The sequence below is a fragment of the Canis lupus genome, chromosome 3 (assembly GCF_011100685.1).
Source record: "Canis lupus familiaris isolate Mischka breed German Shepherd chromosome 3, alternate assembly UU_Cfam_GSD_1.0, whole genome shotgun sequence".
In the NCBI taxonomy this organism is placed as follows: Eukaryota; Metazoa; Chordata; class Mammalia; order Carnivora; family Canidae; genus Canis; species Canis lupus.
In genome coordinates, this window is record NC_049224.1 from 29,467,440 (window position 1) to 29,491,555 (window position 24,116).

A 24,116-nucleotide genomic window follows, 5' to 3' on the forward strand; every position below is an offset into this window, starting at 1 on the left:
ATGTGGCCAACGGCCACCACATGGGGCAAAGCGCGTGCTGAGCCGGTGCCTTCTCCAAGGAAGTGACTTGTGCTGGAACCTGAAGGGGGAACAGAACCAGCCCGGCAGAGTGACGGGAGAGAGTTCCAGGCAGAAGAAAATGATGTTCCTGAGGTGAAACCAGAAGCCTGGTTGACTCGGGAAGCTACATCGCGACGGCGGGGCGGGGCGGGGCGGGGCGGGGCGCAGGGAGGGGCGGTGCCGAGGAGAGGCTGGGGGCGTGTGGCAGGAGCCGCCCTGCCCCGCCAGGAGCCAGGGGTCTGAGGCTCGGCCTGGGAAGCTCTCTAGAAAGCCGCCCCTCCAGGGGAGCCGCTCCGCTCCGGGCCTGACCCGGAGGGGGTTTCCGCCCTGCGCCCGTGCACGTGCCTAGGTTTCCTGAGCCAGCGGGGCGCGGACGCCGCTCTCGTCTCGCCGCCTCTCCTCAGGCCGCCTCCCTGACGCCCGGGGCGGCGCGGCTTCCGGTCGGGGGAGGTCGCGGAGGTCGCGGAGGTCGGGGGAGGTCGGGGGAGGTGGCGGAGGCCGGGGTCCCCGGCGCCTGGGCGCGTGCGCCGCCCGGCTGGGGTCGGAGCGGACGCCCAGGGGCGTTGGGTGGGACGCGCCGGCGGCCTCGCAGTTGAGCCCGGTGTGTGGCGCGGCGGCCCCGGGGCACCGAGGCCCACGGAGGGAGCCTGCAGCGCGCGGAGGCGCACGGCCTTCCCGCGTCAACCACGAGGAGCGCGTCGGGCCGCCGCCTCCGCCTCCGCCTCGCAGCAGCCCGGGAGCGCTGCCTGCCCGGCCGCGCGGCTCCGTGGCGGTTCCTGGGAGCCCAGGACGGAGGAGGACAGTACCGACGTCACGGGCCCGTGCGCCTGGGCCTGGGCGAGGTGCGGAGCTCGGTCGCCGCGGGGAGAGCGAGCGCAGAGGGATCCGGAGGGGCGGCCCGGTAAGACATCCCGGGCCCTCCTCGGGGTCGCGGGTCTGGGGACAAGCCTGGGAACAAGTCCTGCTCAGCAACCCCGGCGGCCGCCCAGCCCGTGCCCTCGGGCTGCGGACCAACGTTCTGAGCTCAGGGGCCCCTTCCACGCCAGTTCTCCAGGGTCCCTCGCAGTTGTGCATTTTCTGATTCTCTGGCAAGATGGTCAGAATTAGAAAATGTCTTCTGAATTTGGAAGTATAGTCTTAGCCTTGTTTCTATTGCTTTTCGAGAAATTCAAGCAGATGTTGAAGATGCAGAACTCACAATGTAAAGAGAAATTCTTAGGGTATGGGAGAATAAGGGAGGTAATAGTGACCAAGAACCCCCTGATTTATCAAGCATGTCATCTCTGTTTTTCTAGAGTGGTTCTGCTTAAGTGAGGTTCATGGCTAACTCAAGACTTCAGGGGCTGCCTTCACTCTGGTCTTGCGTTAATGCTGTAGGTCTTGTCCGCCTCTGGCAGCCTGCAGCCCCAGCCTACAGTGGAGGCCTGGGAACCTATCCATCCGCAGTAAGCATCTGGAAAGGCCTTGGCTCCTCAAAGAAAGGCCCTTACCTATCAACATAGGCACATGTCATACTTTTTTAGCCATTAGGTGATAAAGATCTTCGAAAGTATTATTTTGGACCACATTCTTTGTTGATGATGAAAGTAAATACCAAGATCAGCTTTTGGCTGACCAGTTTTGACAAACTCCCCATTTTGGTGACATTTCTGCTGCTTCCGGCTGACCCACTCACGACCACTCTTTTAAGTACCCAAGGTCTTAAGAATAAGGAAATGGTCTCGTCAGGCTGTTGCAGACTGTTAGGAATTTTAGTCTCTAAATAGCAGTTCTTCCAGGGGCATCCACATTCTAAGCCTCAGTTCTAATTGTAGCAAAGGAATTACAAGCTTTACTGTGCAAGTGATAGTAGCTGGGAAGGAGGGGAGAGGGAGATTTCTTGCCGGGTGTACATAGGGCTGTTCTATAAATCAGCACCTGTACATGCCAGTACTGACTTATAGGTAAGATTAAAGGGACATCTCAGAATTATGTAAGTCATCAATATATGATGTCCACATTCACACCTACATCAATATATGATGTCCACATTCACACCTACACAAGACACACATACACACACACGTTTATTAGTAGACTGTGGAATGGCTCATTATTGTCTTATAATATGCCGATGGCCAAATTCTGATCCTAATATGTAACCTCTAGACTGAGTAACCATTTGCTGTAATAATTAAGTCCTGTCCAAAGGGCTCCTTGTGAAGACTTGGAGAATGGGTTCATGAAACAGCCAAGCATGTAAAGGAGTCCCTACAGTGACATAAATTATTATTTTAGGCATTTGCAAGAGAGGAGAGCTGGGAGAAAAAGGCCATGTCTTTATAACACCAACATAAGCAGTTAATTTGATAAAAGACCATCAGATTGGTTGCTATATGTACATAGATAGATGTTTTGCCTTCTATATTTATTAAGATTAAGCTCTTGGACCTCCAATTTGGGCAGGTAGCTAGATCATGATAACAAAATCATACCTTCACTCTTTCCTTTCCAAGGAAGAAGGCAGTGGCATGCAGGACATCGGCGGCATGGGTGGAGTTATGGTAAGCATTGGAGGAGTGGTAGTTGGCTTCAATCACTTGGAGCCAGGCCCGAAGAGTAGTTTCAGAGCAGTGCAAAAATTCACATACTCCAAAGCGAGAAAATACCTTTAAGCCCAGGTAAACCAATGGCCTGGAAAACAGGAAAACAAACCTGATTCATGATATTCACTGGTCTTGAAACTGCTTTTTTGATGACACTGGGGAATAGAGGCATTTTTCTTGAGATGTTTTTACTTCATGTGCACAAAGGCATAAAAATATCCCTTCCCCAAATCAGAAGGAGATAGAGCATCTCCTCATCAGTCACCTCTGTACAACTAGGTGCCTCATGGCAGTCATTATATATGATTTTTAGATTGTCTTTAAGTCATATGGTCCTTAGTGGTTCCAGCAACCAGGACCCCTGACAGTCTCCTCTCCATCTCTACTTCCATATAAACTCTGCGCTTCCTCTGTGTTCCCTCAGGAAGTTACTGAGCCTAAGGACAGTGGTCTCAGTGAAGTCCTGTCATTTACAATCATGTTACTTAATTTACAGGTGAGAATCATTCACATCCTATAGACCAACAGCCCCAGAAGAAAGCTGCCCTTCTACTATAGAAGAGGCCTTACTGCATTAGTCTTTTCCCTGCCTCCGAGAGAGATCAAAAGCCAAGTCTGTGGTGCTCTCAAACTCACTTTGTAAGGTGGAGCTTCAACAAGTTTGGGGCTGAGAGTACTTGGAACTCTTGGCTCCCTAGCACAAAGGAATGACCTGAAAAGGACACTCAGTAAGTCCTCATCCTCGGGCATCACCAGGCTAATGGCACATCTTACCCACTCTGTCTCCATAAAGGAGCTCACTCAGGGGCCACAGTCTCTGCTTGTTCGACATTCCAGCATGGCATGAAAGGTAGAACCTGTGAAGTTTCTTGTGGCAAGAACTCACGTCTCCCTCAAAGTTTCCAGATGTGAAAGTCTTGAGCGTGGCCATCAATCTTTCCCCACCTGCAGCCAGAGAAGTCACATACCTTTTATGTGTAACAGCTTCCAATTCAAAGATGTTGAACTCCCAACTTTCCTCATTATCAAGTAATTGAGCGATACAAGGGGGGACATCGTTGATGGTTATTGGCATCGCAAGGTGACTGTGACTCTGGTGCACATCTGAGCAAACAGATGGGGTTGGGGAGGCTGGTTAATTGTGGAATCTTGAGTGCCCCTGAGCATTTGTCATCATCTCATGGTTGCCAATATAAAGGGAGTCTTGAACTTCCAAGGGTAGGAAGATTTTTCACTTCTGAGTTCTTCTCTTACATTATGAAACTTCAAGACCCCCCAGCAGAGAATAAAAATTTTAAAAAATTCCTTTTAACTGTCTGTTTAAATGTACAGAGATCTGCACTTCTTATTCGGACATGCTCAGAGAAGTAATTTTAATTAGGAGACCTGGTTTCAGATGCAGACCCCAAAGACCAGGAACTGCAATGAGACCAACAGGAAGTAACACGAAGGCCCTCCCTGAACAGTAACCCCCACACAGGGGAAGGCACAAGCTGGAGGCCAGTTAGCACTATAAAATGGACAGATGACAACTTACTCTTAGTGAACACATACTCGTTTCCTGACAACCTTCTCAAGCCATCCTGGAATAAAGAAAGCTCCTATTAGAACTGTGCTTTACATGAGCCTAATCATCATTCTCTCCTTTCTTCCATTAGCCAAAGAGAGCTGAATCCTGAATCCCCTCATCTGCAACTCCAAGTTGAAGCTAAAAATTCAATCAGAACAGTATCTACAAGAAGGAGATACTTCTTGTAGATACTTCCCTTCTATAGAGATTAGCCCTGGGAGATGGAGAATTGAGAACGAAGCGGAGAGGACTTCATTCAGGTTTCACACCCGACCTCTCAGTTGCCTTTGTTCTCATACCATCTTTGTCGTCTGGCATCCTGAAGCCACTTTAGTGCAGTCACAGAAAGGGACCTGCCTTTGGATGCGGGTTATTTTGAAGAGACCCCACTTGCCATCGTAAGGACTATGTTATTCTTAGATTTATATATTGGGGGACAAAAGCCATAGGCCACATTTTGGGGATGACTTAATGTAAGGCCTTAAATAAACAGTGGGCTAATTTTTGACTAATATCTAAATTTTTTCCCCCACTGTATTTTCTGTTTTGCAACGTGAGCACTGCAACCAGCCTTTATAAGAAAAGTTTCTGGAGGGGATTCCTGGGTGGCTCAGCGGTTGAGCACCTGTTTTCGGCCCAGGGCATGATCCCAGGGTCCCGGGATCAGGTCCCACATCGGGCTCCCTGCATGGAGTCTGCTTCTCCCTTGGCCTGTGTCTCTGCCTCTGTGTGTGTGTGTGTCTTTCATGAATAAATAAATAAAATCTTTAAAAAAAAGTTTATGGATTTGGGATATTTGGAGGGAGGGCAGCATAAGGGAGTGGAAAGAATTCTTATGGTCTCCATTTACTAGACTCTTGAACCAGGCCCCAGATGTTCATGCATCTCTGTTTCCTTCCCTCTGCTTTCTACCCTTGAGTACCTAATTATTTAGATCTTTGCTTAAAAGTCATTGATAATTGCTCATTTCTCTCTCTAGAAAGCGTATGCCAAGGTTTAAAGTATTAATGAGAAGGGTGCCTGGGTGGCTCAGTCGGCTAAGCATCCAGCTCTTAATTTCAGCTCAGGTCATATCTCAAGGTCGTGAGATGGAGCCGCACATAGAACTCACAGGGCGTCTGCTTGCGTTTGTCTCTCTCCCTCTGCTCCCCTCACCCCACTTGTGTGCTCACTCTCTAAGATAAATAAATAAATAAATCTTTAAAAAAGAATTAATGAAGGGCTCCCCTGAAGTCACATCTTGGATCTTTAGGGCAAGAGCTTAATTTTTAAAACGCGATGAGTAGGTGAGTAACAGTGGCTACAAGTGTCCTGCCTATAAGGTAGGTACCACAAGGTATTCCTGTTTCGGTTTTGCCTTTTTCCTGTTCCCTAAAGCCAAATAAAAGTAGGTGGTATCCTACACTGGATCCTCACAGCAGAACCTGCAGAGGGACCACAAGATGGTACAGCAACAGGGGGAAGGAGGGCACACAACTTGGTTCCAAGACCAGATGCTCCTAAAGAGGCTGTGCTGTGGCGCCCTCCTGAATGACCCTTGCCAGGCTTCTCTATAGCTCAAGGCTACTCTGCCCCGGGACGGGCCAGCCGAGGCCAGCCTGGGGACAGGAGAGGAGCAAGAGGTCACCCAAATTACAGGCTCATTAAAGACCTTCAACAGGAGCAAGAATAATGGACTAGAAAGCCAGCATTTGGTGACAGGGCGGGACAGAAACCTTTGAAGTAAACACAGAGATGACTCCTGGAGTTTAGCTTCCCCCTGAGGAACTCCTCCAGTTTCAGCCTCTGGTAAGGACTACACATGAATAATGTGAATCTTCTGTTTTCTTCACTTGCTGATAGATGATGATTATGCCCAATGGATCACAGCACAACACTAGAACAGAGGAGCCAGGGCAACTCTGCTCTGCATCTAGCACATTCCAAAGGCAACTTCTAAATGCGCTGTGGTTTACAGAAAGGATTCTCTAGCTAAGATGTTGGGAACCAGTGCTGCAGCCTAAGTGCAAAACCTTTCATGATATAAAGAGCCTATAGTCCGAGGAGATCTAGCCATAACCCTCAACCGGATACTGGCCCGGGTCACGGGGAAGAGGTCAACAAGGGTTCCACCGCCATCTTAGCCCTTGAGCAACTGCCTATTACTCTTTACTGTAATGAGGATTCTGAAGGACTGTCTCCCATTGCAGTGGTCTGTTAGCTCCATGGAAGGATAAATTCAAGAATTACTTGGATTATACCACACATTAATTTTGATGCAGGTGCTTCTGATTATGCTGACGTTAGCCCACGTGACACGTGTTTCTGCAACTATGGCCATCAGTTTCTATGTTACATATTCTCTGTATTCTGGAAGGCACTTCATGTCCGTCCCCTGCATTTCTGGGTTTTCCTCATCACTCACAGTCATCAGGCCTCCAACCAGATCACTGGTATGGGGATCTTCATCTTTGGTACCCAGCTGAGGGGAATACAGTTCTGTGGTCCGTAAAATTTCTAAAACTCTGTCCAAGGCTTCTGCTACTGTAACAGGGCTGTTTTCTTGGGCTGCATTGATTATATTTATAACCTAAGGAAATAAAGAGAGAAAGAATAAATTGGAGGATATTAGAATTCTAATTCCCCAAAGTTATACATATGCTTGGAATCCATAAGAAATCAGATGGTAACACATTTTATTGTTAAAAATGGTCAAGTTTCCATGGAACCTGTCCGTTCTTTCTGTGGTGTGCCTTTCATCCTCCCCTGCCCCCAAGGGTGTTCCTGCCTCGGGCTCTATATCTTCTCCAGCTCCTTGCTCACCCTTTTCTAGCTCTCTGCTACAGATTGGAGCTCCTGGGAGATTGGTGCAGGTCCTTCTCTCACTCCAGTCCTTCCAGAGATAAGCTATTTCCATGCTTTTGGCTTCATATGATCCATATGCCATAGACTCTCAAATTTACATCTCTGTCTCAACTCCTTTTTGACCTTCAAGTTTGTGTATTTGCCTACTTGACCTATTTCTTGAAATATCTTACTTACATGTCCAAAACGACATTCATGATACTACCCCCTTCTCCCCAATGCAAGTAAGTAAAGAAATCGAAGAAAAAAATGAAAAACAAGAGCTCCTTCTTTGGTTTCTACACTGGAGTAAAACAACACTTTTATTCACCTGTGCTGAAACCCAAAACCTGGGAGGCAGCAGCTGACAACGAGCTTTCCCCAGTTATCCGTCCACCCCCCTAGTGTTGTTCATCACCAAGTTCAATTGATTCTACCCCTAAATATTTCTTCAGCTCTTCGTTTCTATGTCCGCTGCTGTACCTCTAGTCCAACCAAGACCACTTCTTGGACTGGAAATCTGGGAAAGCCCCTAACTGGCCTCTTCTCTTCCATTCTTGACATTTCTATTCCCTTCTCTTCCCCCTCTTCAAACATCCTTACATGCTTCAGTTCTCACTCCAAACATTATTTCCTCGGCAGAGAACTCTCTCTGGTCACCTCACCCAACAGAAATAGGGCCATAATTTCATTTTCTCTTAGAACCCTATTGTTCTCCTTGCTAACAGTTATTGCAATTTGTAACTAAAGATTTATTATGTATTTATTTAATATGTTTCCTCTACAGACTGTAAACTCTAGGTATCAGTAGTAATCCATTCATCACTTTATCTCCAGAAATTAGCCTAGTGCTGGGTAGCCCTGACTGCAGAGTGGAGGCAGCAGCTGCCACTCACCTTTGTGATGGGAGCCTCGATGGTCATGGAATGGATCCTTGCCATGGATGGATAGCGACGATTCTGTAGGCTTGGTGCTGAAGAGAAGTAAAGAAAGTTTTATCTGGTTCTGGTAGCTCAGCTCGGCTCAGTGCACCGAAGGAGCCCTTCATGGACTGGGGACCTGATCCTCATAGGAATGCTTCTCCAGTGCCCTCCACAGAGCAAAGGATTGCTCATCTTTTAATTCTAAGAGGCTGAGAGATCATCAAAAACTACTTGCCAAAGTCTAGAATGGGTGTTCTGGCCTAGAACTTTGATGACAGGCAGGCTTTATGAGTCCCAGTTCCACAAGGGAAATTTCAGAGAAGGTTAATGGGATCCTGAGGCCCATCTCAACAACCTCACATACCCCAGGACTCACTTTACCATAAATCACTAAAGCCCAACTTTGGCAGTTCCTCACTTTCAGGTCCCAGCTGTTGGCCATGTAACTGGATAACTGCAGTGTGAGGGAGGAGGCATGGTCCATGGTCAGGGTCAGGCGTAGATGAGAGTCCACTTCCAGTAGTAATTAGGGCCAAACTGTCCACCTCCCAGAGCCTCTAGGTTCTTAACACCTAGAATCCAGTGGTGGTTCTAGTTCTAATCTACAGAAACTTCCATTTTAAATTTATTCTATTTTAAAAATTTATTTTTAAATTCCAGTACAGTTTTTAAAAGTGATATATTAGTTTCAAGTTTACAATATAGTGATTCAGCAACTCCATACGTTACTCAGTGCTCACCATGGTATGGTATGCTAAGCAGATCTACATTACCTATTTCACACATCCCCCCGCCCCCAACCTCCCCTCTGGTAACCACCAGTTTGTTTTCTATAGGTAAGAGTTCATTGTCTTTATTTGCTTCTTTCTCTGACTGACTTATTTCACAGCATTATACTCTCTAGATCCATCCACGTGGTTACAAACAGCAAGACTCCATGCTTTGTCATAGCTGAGAAATACTACATTGAATCAGTGTTTTTGTATTCTATGGGTAAATACCCAATAATGGAATTACTGAATCTTATGGTAATTCTCCGAGGAACATCCATACTTTTTTCCGTGGTGGCTGCATCAATCTGCATTCCCAACAACTGTGCACAAGAGTTCCTTTTTCTCCATATCCTCACTACCACTTGTTATTTCTTGCATTTTTAAATTTTAGCCATTCTAACTGGTGTGAGGTGATATCTCACTGTGGTTCTGATTTGCATTTCCCTAGTGATGAATGATGTTGATCATCTTTTCATGTGTATGTTGACCAACTTGATGTCTTCTCTGGATAAACATCTTCATGTCTTCTGCCCATTTTTATTCAGATTATTTGTGTTTTTGTTGTTGTGTAAGTATATAATATAAATATATATATATACACACACATACATATGTATAATATCAACCTTTTATTGAGAGGTGCATTTTTAATTATCTTTTCCTATTCAGTAGGTTGGCTTTTAGTTTCTTGATTGTTTCTTTTACTTTACAAAAGCTTTTAATTTTGGTGTAATCACAATAGATTATTTTTGCTTTTGTTTCCCTTGCCTCAGGAGACATATCTAGAAAAATGCTGCTATGGCCAATGTCAGAGAAATTACTGCCTGTGCTCTCTTCCAGGACCTTTATGGTTTGAGGTCTCACATTAATGTTTTCCCATTTCGAGTTCGTGTGCATGGTGTGCGAAAGTGGTCCAGTTTCATTCTTTTGCAATGTAGTAGTCTGGTTTTCTGACCACTATTTGTTGAAGAGACTTTTTCCCATTGCATACTCTTTCCTTCCTTGTCAAAGATTATTTAACCATATAATCATAGATTTGTTTCTGGGCTCTCTATTCTGTCCCATTGATTAATGTATCTGTTTTTGTTGTTGTTGTTGTTGTTTTGTTTGTTTGGTTGGTTTTTTGCCAGTACCATACTATTTTGTTTACTATAGCTTTGTAGCATATCTTGAAATCTGAGATTGTGATACTTCTAGTTTTGTTCTTCCTTTTCAAGATTGCTTGGCTATTTGGAGTCCTTTGTGGCTTCATACAAATTCTAGGATTATTTATTCTACTTCTGTGAAAAATGTTGCTGGTATTTAGATAGGGATTGAGTTAAATCTGTAAAATCCTTGGGGTAGTATAGTTATTTTAATAATATTTGTTCTCGGGGATCCCTAGGTGGCGCAGCGGTTTGGCACCTGCCTTTGGCCCAGGGCGCGATCCTGGAGATCCGGGATCGAATCCCACGTCAGGCTCCCGGTGCATGGAGCCTGCTTCTCCCTCTGCCTGTGTCTCTGCCCCTCTCTCTCTCTCTCTCTCTGTGACTATCATAAATAAATAAAAATTTAAAAAAATATTAAATAATATTTGTTCTCCCAATCCATGAGCATGGAGTATCTTTCCATTCATTTGTGTCATCTTCAATTTCTTTCATCAGTGTTTTATATTTTTCAGAGTACAGGTCTTTTCCCTCCTTAGTTAAGTTCATTCTAGGTGTTTTATTAATTTGGTGCAATTGTAAATTGGATTTTTAAAAAAGATTTTATTTATTTATTCATGACAGACAGAGAGAGAGGCAGAGACATAGGCAGAGGGGGAATGCGGGACTCAATCCCAGGACTCCAGGATCATGACCTGAGTGTGAAGGCAGACGCTCAACCACTGAACCACCCAGGTGTTCCGTGTAAATTGGATTGTTTTCCTAATTTCTCTTTCTGCTACTACTTTAGTGGTGCAGAGAAACACAAAGGATATATGTACATTCATTTTTTAATTCTATGACCTTACTGCATTCATTTATGAGTTCTGGTAGTTTTAGAGTTTTCTCTTTCTCTTTTCACTTAATATGGCATTTGCACATAGCAAAAATTTTACTTCTTCCTTATGAACTTGGATGCCTTTTATTCTTTTTTCTTATCTGACTGCTGTGTCTAGTATTTCCAGTACTAAGTTGAATAAAAGTCACAGTGGACATCCTTATCCTATTCCCAATTTTGGAAGAAAAACTCAGTTTTTTGCGTTGAGTATGCTGTTGCCTGTGGGTTTCTTAAATGGCCTTTATTATGTTGATGTATGTTTCCTCTAAACCTGCTTTGTTGAGGGTCTTTATCATCAATAGAGGTTGTACTTTGTCAGATGCCTTGTCTGAATCTATTGAAATGATTATATGGTTTTTGTCCTTCCTCTTATTGATATATCATGTTGACTGTTTTGCAAATATTGAACCTCCCCATTGCATCCCAGTTATAAATCCCACTTGATTGTGATGAATGATTTTTTTTTAAAAAAAAACATTGCGGGATTCATTTTGCTAATGTTTTATTTGGGGATTTTTGCATCTAAATTCATTAGAGTTATTGGTCTCTAGTCCTCCTTTTTTTGTAGCATCTGTATCTGGTTTTGATATCAGAGCAATACTCTCATAGAATGAATTTTGAAGATTTCCAGCCTCTTCTGTTTTTTTGGAATCATTTGAGAAAAATAGGTACTAACTCTTCTTTAAATGTTTGGTAGAAAATAAATAAATAAATAAATAAATAAATAAATAAATAAATATTTGGTAGAATTTGCCTGTTAAGATGTCTGGTCCTAGACTTCTGCTTTTTGGGAGCTTTTTGATTCGTGATTCAGTTTCATTGCTGGTAGGTGGTCTGTTCAAATTTTCTATTTCTTCCTGATTCAGTTTTGTAAGGTTCTATGTTTCTAGAAATTTATCTATTTCTTCCAGGCTGTTCAGTTTGTTGGCATATAATTTTTAATATTATCTTATAATTGTATTTCTGTAGTATTACTTCTCTTTTATTTCTGATTTTGAGTCTTTTTTAATGAATCTGGCTAGAGTCTTAACAATTTTGTTGATCTTTTCAAGAACTATCTCCTGGTTTCTTTCATTCATTCATTCATTCATTCGTTTATTTAAGTTTTAATTTATTTCTGCTCTATTACTTCTTTCCTTCTGCTGGTTTTGAGTTTGATTTGTTCTTTTTTTCTCACTCCTTTACTGTGGTTAGGTTGTTTTTGATTTTTTTTTTGTTCTTGAGGTAGGTCTCAGTCGCTATAAACTTCCATCTTAGAACTGCTTTTGCTATACCCTGAAGATTTTAGACTATTCTGTTTCCATTTTCATGTGTCTTCATGCATGTTCTCATTTCTTCTTTGAATTCTCAATGGACCCACATTCATGTTTAGTAGCATGTTATTTAACCTCCATGTATTTATGTTCCTTTCAGCTTTTTTCATGTGGTTGATTTCTATTTTCAGGTGTTGTGGTTGAAAAAGATGTATGTTATGACTTTGATCTTCTTATATTTGTTGAAAATTTTTTGTGGCCTAATTAGTGATCTTTTTCTGGAGAATGCTCCATCTATACTTGGAAAGAATCTGCTGTTTCAGGATGGAATGTTCTGAATATATCTGTTATATCAATATGGTACAGTGTGTCATTCAAAGCCATGATTCCTTATTGATTTTCTGCTTGGATAATCTGTCCATTGATGTAAGTGGGGTGTTAAAGTCCCCTACAATTATTGTATTACCATAAATTACTTCCTTTATGTTTGTTATTAACTGCTGTATGTATTTGGGTGCTCCCATGTTGGATGCATAAATATTTACAATTGTTCTATCTTCTTGTTGGATTGTTCCCTTTATGAAATATTATCTTTGTCTCTTGTTATAGTCTTTGTGTTACAGTCTGTTTTTTCTAATATAAGCATCATTACCCAGCTCTTTCTTTCACTTCCATTTGCATGATAAATGCATTTCCATCTCTTCACTTTCCATCTGTATGTATCTTTAGGTCTGAAATGAGTGTCTCATGGGCAGCATATAGATGAGTCTTGTTTTTTATCCATTCCATAACCTTTTGTCTTTTGATATTCCAATCAAACATTCCAGTTTAGTTCAAAGTAATTATTTATAGGTATATGCTTATTGCCACTTATGGTTGTTTTTGTGGTTTTTCTCTGCTCCTTTCTTCTCTTGCTCTCTTTTCTTATGGTTTGCTGGCCTTCCTTAGTGATATACTAGAATTCCTTTTTACTTTTTGCATATTGCTGGTTTTTTAAAGTTTATTTTAGGAAGAGAGAATGCAAGTTAGAAGAAGAGCAGAAGGAGAGAGAGAACCTCAAGTAGACTTCCCACTGAGTGCAGAGCCCAAGTGGGGTGGTGGTGGCTTTATCTCACAACCCTGAGATCATGACCTGAGCTGAAACCATGAGTCAGCTGCTTAACTGAATGAGCCACATAGGTGCCCCCATTACTGGTTTTTGGTTTGTGGTTACCATTAGGTTTATATGTAACATCTTATTCATGTAACAACAGTCTATATTAAGTTGATGGTCACTTAATATGAAACCATTCTTTACTCCTCTCACCACTCCCATGTTTTAGGTATATGGTGACATCCTTTTATTTTGTGACTCCCTTGTCTGGTTTCCTGCTTTTTTGTGCTTCCTACATTTCCTACTCTTTCGTATGGTCTTTCCTTTCCACTCAAAAGAATCCCCTTTAACATTTCTCATAGGGCTGATTCAGTGGTGATTAATTCCTTTAACTTTTGTTTGGGAAACTTACTCTCTCCTACTGTGAATGATAACCTTGCTGTATAGAGTATTCTTGGCTCCAGGTATTTTTTCTTTCAGCATGTTGACTAGATCAAGCCTTCTCTTCTGGTCTGCAAAGTTTCTGAAAAATCAGCTGATAGCCTTATGGGCTTTCCCTTGTATGTAATGGTTTCCTTTTCTCCTGCTGCTTTTAAAGTTCTCCCTATCTCACTACTTTTCATCATTTTAATTACTATCCATCTTGGTGTTGACTTCCTTGAGTTCATTTTATTGGGGGCTCTCTGTGCCTTCTGGATCTCTATTTCTGTTTCTTACCCCCAATTTAGGACATTTTCAGCTATTATTTCTTCAGAAAATTTTCTGCTTCTTTCTCTTTCTCTTCTCTTTCTGGGATCTCTATATTGTAAATGTTATTGGGTTTGATGGTGTCACTGAGTTCCCTAAGTCTATTTTCATTTTTAATTATTTTGTTCTCTCTCCTGTTCAGCTTGATTACTTTCCATTACTCTGTCCTCCAGATTGCTGATCCATTCCTTTGCTTCCTCTAGCCTACTATTTATTCCAGCTTGTGTATTTTTAGTTTCAGTTATTGAGTTCTTCATCTGTGGTTCTTTTTGATGGTTTCTATATTTTTGTTAAGGGACCCACTGAGGTCTTCCATTCTTTTCTCAAGTCAAGTTCAGTGAGTATCTTTATGACCATGACTTTAAATTCTCTATCAGCCATATTTCTTTTCTCTGTTTTGTGTAGCTCTGTTGCTGCGATTTTGTCCTATTCTTTCATTTGGGACATATTCCTCTTTCTCCTCATTTTGTCTCTGTTCTTATGTACTAGGAAAGTCATCTACAACTCCTGCTCTTGAAAGTAGTGGCCTTGTGAAGAAGAGGTCCTATAAGGCCCTGCAGTGCAGTGTCCTCTGTTCATCAGAACCTGCTACTTGAGGGCTGTCTTCTCTTTGTTGTATGCACCCTACTGTTGTGACTGAGCAGTTTTTCCTTTGGTCCAGCTGACTGCAATGGCTTTTTGCCTATTGTGGGCAGGGTTTAGTTCCTGTGTTACTAGTGGGCCAGTCTGGGGCTGCCTTGGGCTTGAGTTGAGTCAGGCCAGGCATTTGCCAGAGAGGCAGGAACACTGTTTTCAGGGCACTTCCCTGAGTGTGGTCCTGAGTGTGGTCCTCTGAGAAACTTCTTGGCAGGCAGGGCTTGTAGTCAGACCAGATGCTGGCCCCTAGACCACTGTTAGGGCTGCACCCAAACTGTTGTGTGTGGTTATCTTCCCCTGTTCCCAGAGCAGGAATGACTTTGGAGTGCTGCTAGTCTCTGTTGGGGTTGCTTGCACCTAGCAGGCTTTGGATGGGCTCTGGCCAAGGGCCTATTGTGAGGTGGCAGGTCCACAGGAGAATAGGAGATCCACAGTAAAACTAACCCGATCCAGGCTTCCTTTGGCAGCACCTGAAACCCCGGGCTGAGGCTGGGCTTGCTCAACCCTCTAATGGCCTTCATTTGCCAACTACCCTGGGGCCCACAAAGCGGAGCCACCTCAGGTTCACTGTGGTCTTGGGCAAGTCAAGCCACCTGGGTCCACCATCTGTGCTTCAAATAGCCAGGCTTAGTGGGCTTAGACCTATTAAGTAGGAGACTCTAAGTGAGGGCCCCCTCCAGCAGCCACAACTGTCAGAGCTAGGCCCTAAGACCTGGTACTGTCCCCCAGCTGTGCCACCAGGACCTGGGAAGAGGTATGTCCCTTTCTGACCCAGGTGGACCCTATGTTAGGGTTTGTGTGGGTCTGCTATGTGAAGAGACCTGGAGCTGGGACCTGGCTGAAGAGGGCGAGTTTGCAAGTAAACACCAGGGTGAGATGCACCGTTAGCCAGCTACGTAGTGAGTATGGGCACTGCACTGGTTCCAGTAGGTATCCATGTACCCAAGCTGCAGGGAGGAGAGGAAGTTGGTGCCTGCCAGCTCTTTTGTTTCTGGAGAAGTCTTCCGACCATCCTTGCCCCTACAACACACTCTCTGAGGTTAGTAAACAACGTCCCTCATGTATACCCCAAGCATTATTCAAGCTATTGTTTCTATGCTCTATTTCTGAGGGGCTGTTTGTTGTTCTCTCTCTTTAAGGGCAGGCACTCAGTTTCTCTCACTCTCCTGGCTATCTCAAACTGATTTTTAAAGTACTAATGTTAAGCCCACTGATTGTGGAAACTCTTGAAATTTTGCTCTTCTGTTTTTCAAAGCCAAATGTTATGGGGGTTCCTGGTGCCTGGGGTACCTGGCATGAGGCTCTTTTCTTTCCCCTCTCCAGGGCTGTGTGTCCCTCCCTCCCACGGGTCTGATTAGCTCCCAAACATGGCTCTTCCCTTCCTACTCTCCCCTGTGTGGACTCCTCTCCACACTCAGCTGTGGACTTCTGCTGGTCTTTGGGTTGTTAACTGGGTTCCATCTAGCGGTATCTGTGGGGTGAGGTAAGGGAAGGGTCGTCCTACTCAGCCATTTTGTTTGCCATTTTTGTTTTTAACAGGTAATGCTTCCATGAGGGTAAAAATTCAGAAGGGAGAAGCTTTACTCTAAAAGCCTTGTTTCCAGGGTGTCTGGGTGACTCAGTTGGTTGTGTCTGCCTTCAGCTCAGGTCGGGGTCCTGGGATTGAGCCCTGGGCTGGGCTCCCCACTCAGTGACAAACCTGCTTCTCCCTTTGCCTCTTCCACTCCTGCTGTTTGTGCTTACTGCTCTCTCGTGCGCATTCGCGCTCTCTCTTCATGATCACTCTCTCAAATAAATAAAATATTTAAAAAATATTTAAAAAATAAATAAAAGCCCTATTCTCATCAGATGTTCCTACTACTGCCTGTGAGGCAGGTAGAAGGGACAAAGTCCTCATGTTATAACCGTGATAATTTAATCTAGCCGGTATCCAGAGAGCCCCACCCACCTGCTGCTCAGCCATCACTGCAGCCCTCTTCTGTGTTCTGTACCCCCGCTTCTTCATGTTCTGGAGATGACGATCCTGTCTCAAACTCTACACTGAAAACCCAACTAATTCAGTTTGAATTCTCTCATCCATTATCCTCTCCACCTAAAATGTCCTACGTACATCTGTATATATTTCAGTCCCTCTTTTTTTACATTCTTGGCCCCCATCCTTTGCGTGTCCTGTGATTTATCCATCTTCCTCTCTTAATTATTCATCTCATCTCTAGTCTTCGGTTCTTGCTAGTTTAGCCACTTCCCTCATACTCGGCTTTCCCACTTTGGCCCGAAGGACTGCAAAGTCCCTTACTTGCCCTTCCTATTTATTCTCTGAAGTGGCCATCCTGTTCTCTCCTTTCTCTCACAGTTACTAACCACCCCTCCTCATGCCCCTTAGAATGAATGAGGGAAATCCCACTAGTCTGTTCTCAGTTCTTATGCTCGCTGCTCTCTGCGGCGTGTCCTACTGCTGGCCATCTCCTTTCTCTTGCTCCCCTCTTGTTCCTGTTTCACGACCAGCTCTCCTGTGCTCTGCACTGGCCCTATTTCTCCTGCCTCCCCGCTCACTGAAGGTGTGCCTTCAAGTCTTGGACTTAGACTCTCTTTTCTCCCCCACCTGCCCACCGTCAGGCCCCCACTCCACACACACGCCTTAGAGATTTCCCTCTGCTTACAGCTTCACCTGTCACCTCTAGGACTCCCAAAGCCACATCTCTAGCTCTGAATACCTGTCTTACATTTTAGCTTCCTTGCCACATCCACCAAAATAAAATTCATCATTTTCTCCTCAACCCCTAACCCTAGCCATACATGGATACTCCTACTTTTGAAAATATTACTCATATTTTCCCAGGTACCTAGGAATGAAATTTCAGAATCATCCTTGACTTTCTCATTGCCCTGCAAATCCAAATGATTACTTATGCCTGACTGAACTCAAATAATGTTCTGATAAATTCTGCTTTGCAGAGAAGAACTGTTGTGCTGCTAAATTCTGTCTCACAGTGTTTCTATGACATTTTATTAGGGGTAAAGGTGTGTAACAGGTACACTGAAAACTGGGTTTGCATTTAAATTGGGAAGCCAGGACTCTGGGTTCCCTCTCTGCAACTAGAGTGACCACTGAGCTGCTCTGGTGGTTACGTGGCTCAACACACTTCAGGCCATCCAGGAATAATCATAATATCATTTCTAAGAGGACAAATACTGTAAAAGTAAAAAAATAAAAATAAAAAGGCCTAAAAATATTCAGTTTATAGAGAAAGAAAGCAAGTTTCATTAAAACCCTATTACTTGGGGTTTTATTTATATGCTGACAAATTCTTGAGTATATTTCTCTGTCATCTTCTACACTTTAAAAAGGTCAAGGAAATCTGAAAAACTTCTTACCATCACTGCCTCGAGATGATATCGATTTCACATCAATGGACTCTTTCCGTCTGTTCTTGTATCTGAATGAATGAGACTCTAAGGATTTCAAATTAGTAACAGAAAGTGAGTAGTTTTTAGCTTATTTACAGGTGAAGTTTAGACACATTTCCCTTTATTAAGAAAATGAGATTCCTTTTTAAGCACTACAAATATTTTCAAGAAACAGCAAACTACTTTTTCTTCAAATCATCAACACAAAATTATCAGTCATGTTAATTGTAAAATGATACTCTTGAGGCACCTCATTATATCATGGTAATAGGGCTTATTATTAAGAGTTTTTTCATTTGATTAATAAAATACAATTTATTTAAAAATAAAAATTAAAAGGGATGGGATCCCTGGGTGGCGCAGCGGTTTGGCGCCTGCCTTTGGCCCAGGGCGCGATCCTGGAGACCCGGGATCGAATCCCACGTCGGGCTCCCGGTGCATGGAGCCTGCTTCTCCCTCTGCCTGTGTCTCTGCCTCTCTCTCTCTCTCTCTCTCTGTGACTATCATAAATAAATAAAAATTAAAAAAAAAATTAAAAGGGATGCCTGGGTGGCTTAATTGATTAAGCATCTGACTCTTGATTTTGGCTCAGGTCATGATCTTAGGGTCATGGGACCAATCCTCGCATCTAGCTCCACACTCAGTGGGGAGTCTGCTTGAGATTCTTTCCCTCTGCTCCTCCCCACCCCTTTGGCGCATGCATGCTCTAAAATAAATAAATAAATCCTTAAAAAAATAAATATTAAAAATTGGGGGAAATTTTTGGGAGTTCATTTTGACTTGAAGAACAGTACATGTAACTGGGTGGGGAAGACTATTAGGGGATATCTGCTGAAATAAAATACTAGTGAAAGCACAGAAACTTGAATTTATTTGAGAAACTAATATGGAGTAATTTTAGGCCCCTCTGAAAGGTCAGACCTCCAGATGGTCTTCTAGGTTGTCCTGAGGATGTAATTTTATCAAATGAGACATACTGCCAATCCCAAGAAGGAAAAGAAGAGGCACATTTTTAATACCAACAATTTGTATGACTTAACTCTCACTTTTGTACCTATTTTCTGAGGAGGAAAAAGCACTTAAATTTTGCTTAAGTCTTTCCCGACTTTGAATTTAACACTCAAAATGTGCTGTTGAATTAATACAAGACTGAAGCACATAGTGCACAGGCTACCAGTCAGGACCAGGAGACAAAAATGTCAGGGCAGCAGAGTTGGCTTCAGAAACTTGCATTTTCAGGGCACTGGATACTTATGGGAGTAACCCAAGTAGCAAGGAGAGGAACTTCATCACAACAGAATTGCTCCTTACTGGGCTAAGAGAGGAGGCAGACAGGCAGGTTCCAGCAGAGAGAGTGCATTTCTAACACCAATAGTCCAAGAAAGAAAAAAAAAATTCCCATGTTCATAATCCAAGAAAGAAAAAGATGAAATAATACTCTTTTAAGAATTATCTATTAACACCACAAAAGGTACAAGATAAAACAGCAGTTAAGAGAACAAGCTCCAGAGCCCAACTGCCAAACAAAATTCATCTCCACCATGCCATCCACCAGCTGTGTAACCTGGAGGATGTTCGTTCTCTGTGGAGAGAGATCTATCCACATCTATCAAGTGGAGCATCTCATTCATAGGCTCTAGAGGCACATAGGAGTTCGTCCGTGGAAAGCACCTTGCACCGTGCCTGCCACACAGTAACTATGCAGTTCGTGCTGGCTAATGTTACGGGTTACACCTGTTCATTTGCAAATATACCTTCTTTCCAGGCACGTGTGGGATCATGTTACAATATTGCTCTACCATTTGCTGTTTTTTTTTTTTTTTTTTTTTTTTTTTTATTCATGATAGGCACACAGTGAGAGAGAGAGAGGCAGAGACACAGGCAGAGGGAGAAGCAGGCTCCATGCACCGGGAGCCTGACGTGGGATTCGATCCCGGATCTCCAGGATCGCGCCCTGGGCCAAAGGCAGGCGCCAAACCGCTGCGCCACCCAGGGATCCCTATTTGCTGTTTTCACTTCAAAATATGTTTTAAATACTTTTTTCCGGATCACCTTTTTAACCATTTACTGTAGTGTCCCAAAAAATCTGGTTCAATTTTAAAAACTTAAATCAATAAGTAAACTTGAATCCTATTTATACAACATAAAGTAAAAAAGCAGAACTATTATGAAGTTGCTCCAATCACCATAACTATACAGCCTTGTCTTAAATGATGTAACTTAAAATATTTACACTGTCCCTTTGCCTCATTTTGTCTTCCAGATTCTATATTGGTGATTTTCCTGACCTTGGATAGGAGTTTCAATATTTATAAAGGTCTCTATGGGTGGCAGTACTTTAAATGACATGGTTAGGATTATATGGCATCTTTCAAACCCTGAAAAAGTCACAGTTATTACTTGCAAGACATTCCTTTAAGTCCTGTTCAGGGATTTAATAATCACACATTCCTAACACTCATTTACCACATAATAAGTTGTCTAACTTAATAAAGATTTAAGATTATATTCAAGATTTTAAAAATCAAGAATTCCTCAAAATTTAAGTTAATAAATAAAACTAAGGTAGTGAAGTTAGTTAGTCTCATGGCTGTAACCATGGCTAGCTGGCTGAATTCTAAATCATTTACTAGAAATTATTCAAAAACATCTAATACTTATTTTTCATGATTTTATCTTAGCTAAAACTAAGAGAATATAAGCAATGGAAATTATTAAAAGCTTGGAGAAATTATTCTTCAATAAAGGCCATTAAATTCAAATAATTCATCGTTCATTCTCCCAACAGATGTTCATGGAATGAATTTAAAAACCAGAGAAAATAAGGATAAAGGAAATTTAAATAAATTTATTCAATGGCAAAAGGGATATAGTGTCAACAAATTTTTAAAGAAACAGCTAACATTTACTGAGCACCTACTCTGCACCAGTGTGTTTCAGTGTTTCAGTATAGAAGTTACCTTATATGATCATTACAGCAATTCTGAAAGCTACGTAGTGTGACCTTCATTTTACCACTGAGAAAATGGGAACTTGGAGAGATTACACAGCTCAAAGTCAAAGAGCTGGTCAAATGGCAGAGCCTATGTTTTCTAAGATGGGATAGTTTCAACTTATCCATGTTCCATGAGCATTTTTATTGAGTCTGTTATGTGCAAGGCAATGCCAGCCACCGTAAAGGATGTGAAAATGCTAGCAACGGTTTTTGTCATCCAGAAGCTACTAAGTTAGCTAAAATGACACTCTTGCTGTAAGTGTTACAAGAAATAAACTAAAACATCAGAGAGAGAGAGAGAGAGAGAGAGAGACACGGAGACAGAGACAGAGAAACACACACCCAGAGGGAGGGAGAGAGGCAAGGGCAGAGGAAGGACAAGGAGAGGGGAATGGGAGGATGACACCCAAGGGTTAAATGTCAGGTTACTAATGGATATTAGGTAAACTTCTTCCTGTAGGCTTCATAACAATGAGATGGACTTTGTTAATTCATTTTACAAACAAAGAAACTAAAACTCAGAAGAATCAAATTAGGCCTGAGTAGGCTAAAATACGGACCATCCCAGAAACAAGGAGAGGGACTAAATATGTAGCCCAGGGTCTAACTTTATGCATTAGCAGCGGGGAAAACCACTAACGTGTATGCAGGAGGAAGAATTTTAAATCTTTGAGAGCAGACTGATTTTTCCCTCTAATGATCAGAGAACTCCTAACCTTTCAAATGCAGTAGTCATCTGGTCTCGGCCTCATTTGAAGGTAGAGGACACGAGGACACGAACGGTCAGAGTACTGCCCAAGATACAAAGCAAGGGAGTGGGCGCTGAAACGGTGCCTCAGTGCTCTTGACCTCCAGGCAGGGCAGTCCGCCCTTGCTCATCATACTGTCACCAAGAGCTACTACTGTCACCAGAGCTCCCCTGGACTTCTGGGCCACTCTCTCTTTTGGGTTTATCGGTGCTCCAAGGTCTCTAGCCAGCAAAATAAAACCAGGATGGGGAAAGTATTCAGTAGAAAAGGTTGCCATGAATCAAGATTCCAGACTTTTGAAGCAATTTTGCTTTTATTCTGGCTCTCCAGCCTTCCAGTATCAGTGCTCAAATTTTAGTGATCCAAATTCTGGGGTGGTAAGTGTCAATCTCAACTTTTTCCAAGTAATTTACAGACTTGAACCCACAAATGCCACTGGAGTGTGTAAGAGTGAAATTGAAGTATTCTCACCTGTCTGAGAATTGTCTGCTGAATCACGATGAACCTTGTGAAGCTGAAGTTGTTCAAAAGTTTGGTGAAACAAGAGAAAGAAATTTAAAATATGGTATTAGCTACATTTCCAGCCAAACAATTTCATTAAAAAGCCTGAAGATTTAAGACATCAAGAAGTTACACAGATAATATGAACAGATGAAAGATGTACACCAAGTGATAATACAACGAACGCGCTATTACAATCAGACACATAGAATGGCCGAGCCTGAGAGCAAGGGATTGCCCAAGGGATGTACTTTCTAACCAGGACATCTACCCCTCCCCCCAGCTGTTTCCATTTGGACCACTGCAGAAATGCAGAAAGATAAAAAGCTATAACAAAATTTTTTATAAGGCTAATATGTAACCTACTTATATTTCAGACATGTTAGAAATTTTTCTATAGTATAAAAGTACTCTGAATTTAAACCGAGGGTTTTTAAAAACCTCTCTAAAAAGTTCTTCAAATGCTCCTCAACAATACAGTTGATTTACAAAATGTTTATTCACAATGAGATCTGAACTTATGCAGCTTAACACCTAGTTCCTTCTTACCAAATTTTTTTGTGTCCTAATGATTTTATGCTAACTCAATAAATATCTGTGAAATGATCAAGTCATTAATACTAGGAAATAATAAACATGCTTTGGGATATTGATTTTTTTCTGTTTATAATTAAGACACTGTTACGGGGGTACATCTAGCTATAGCACACTTATAATCACGCTGCTAAATCACCTGTTTCTAGTTTACTTGGACAATCAAGTCTTTGTACCTACTCAATGAGTGGGATAAGTTAATTTGAAAAACGAGACAGGGATCCCTGGGTGGCGCAGCAGTTTGGCGCCTGCCTTTGGCCCAGGGCGCGATCCTGGAGACCCGGGATCGTATCCCAGGTCGGGCTCCCGGTGCATGGAGCCTGCTTCTCCCTCTGCCTGTGTCTCTGCCCCTCTCTCTCTCTCTCTCTCTCTCTCTCTGTGACTATCATAATAATAATAAATAAGAAAGAAAGAAAGAAAGAAAGAAAGAAAGAAAGAAAGAAAGAAAGAAAGAAAGAAAGAAAGAAAAAGAAAAACGAGACAACTCTGAAGGAAGAATGCTATGGTTTAGCAGGACCAACTGTAAGTGCCAGAAGTTCCCCATAGATCAGATAACAGGTACAATGTTCTGGCTTGATGAACCATTGAAAAATAACCACATAAAACTGAAGTGTTAAAAAGAAAGGGGGGGGGGGTTCTATGAATCACTCCACCTAGTCTGGTCCACATAATTACAGAAATAATTACACAGCTAGCCCACGTGAGCTCTCGGTCAAAATGTGACTAAGGGCTGTGATACGTTTATCCCATAACTCCAGGACCTTGTTATTTCTTCTGTGAATAACTGCTTTATGTTTTTCCTTTATACATAAAGACCATTTGCTTAAAGGTACTGAGTGCAGCGTGATTTTTTTATACATACCAAGTGACAAGTGAATACTTTTGTCTTGCAAATTGTTACTCAATAAGCTTTAGCTCAAAGGCAAGTATGATCTTTACATACTCAGCTTGTTTCTCTGAATCACAGTCCCTCTCTGCTTCAGGAACACGGTCCTACGACTTTCCTGATTACCCAAAACAGCCCATCTCCTCTTTTGTTGACCATCACAGGTGAGCCGAACGACCTGCGCAGCTCCTACGAGGTCGGCTCAGGTTTTGTGTTCTGTCCAGATGGAGCCGCTGAAGGCAAGGCCCGTGGATGCAGGCCCAGCCCTGCCTTTGGGGCCCGGGCACCCTGGTCCGGGGAAGGAGAGGAGGGCAGGGGGGAGACGAGGCCCCCGGGGCGGGGGGAGGTCTGCTGAGGGAACTTTCCATCTGCCGAGATTTCTCCCCCAGGACACAGATTTTGGCGCTTCTGGAGCTGGACACACTACCCGGCGCACGACCACTGACCCGAGGTGGCTCATCGGCCTCTGACCGACGCTCCAAGGGACAGGAACAAAGC

At 42.9% G+C, this 24,116-nt stretch overlaps 1 protein-coding gene and 1 long non-coding RNA gene across 12 annotated transcripts in view; one reads left to right on the forward strand and one right to left on the reverse strand.

The window, feature by feature from the left end:
• Nucleotides 1–24,116, reverse strand: part of PDE8B (phosphodiesterase 8B) — a 304,031-nt gene that overhangs the window by 10,175 nt on the left and 269,740 nt on the right. For all 9 annotated transcript variants that reach the window (XM_038532501.1, XM_038532499.1, XM_038532500.1 and 6 more), the window contains 7 exons: nucleotides 22,109–22,151; nucleotides 17,861–17,938; nucleotides 7,935–8,011; nucleotides 6,620–6,784; nucleotides 4,183–4,228; nucleotides 3,614–3,749; nucleotides 2,535–2,733 (listed from right to left, as the gene is read on the reverse strand). In XM_038532501.1, the coding sequence (XP_038388429.1) occupies nucleotides 2,535–2,733; nucleotides 3,614–3,749; nucleotides 4,183–4,228; nucleotides 6,620–6,784; nucleotides 7,935–8,011; nucleotides 17,861–17,938; nucleotides 22,109–22,151 (744 nt within the window). The remainder of the gene's footprint in view (nucleotides 1–2,534; nucleotides 2,734–3,613; nucleotides 3,750–4,182; nucleotides 4,229–6,619; nucleotides 6,785–7,934; nucleotides 8,012–17,860; nucleotides 17,939–22,108; nucleotides 22,152–24,116) is intronic.
• On the forward strand, nucleotides 10–4,723 carry LOC102153760. Of its 3 annotated transcripts, none has more exons than XR_005356845.1 (4): nucleotides 10–153; nucleotides 1,356–1,505; nucleotides 2,556–2,603; nucleotides 3,142–4,723. It is a non-coding gene; the product is annotated as an uncharacterized LOC102153760 (long non-coding RNA). The 3 variants fall into 3 exon arrangements; XR_005356844.1 differs by lacking the exon at nucleotides 10–153 and adding an exon at nucleotides 729–961; XR_005356846.1 differs by lacking the exon at nucleotides 10–153 and adding an exon at nucleotides 985–1,261.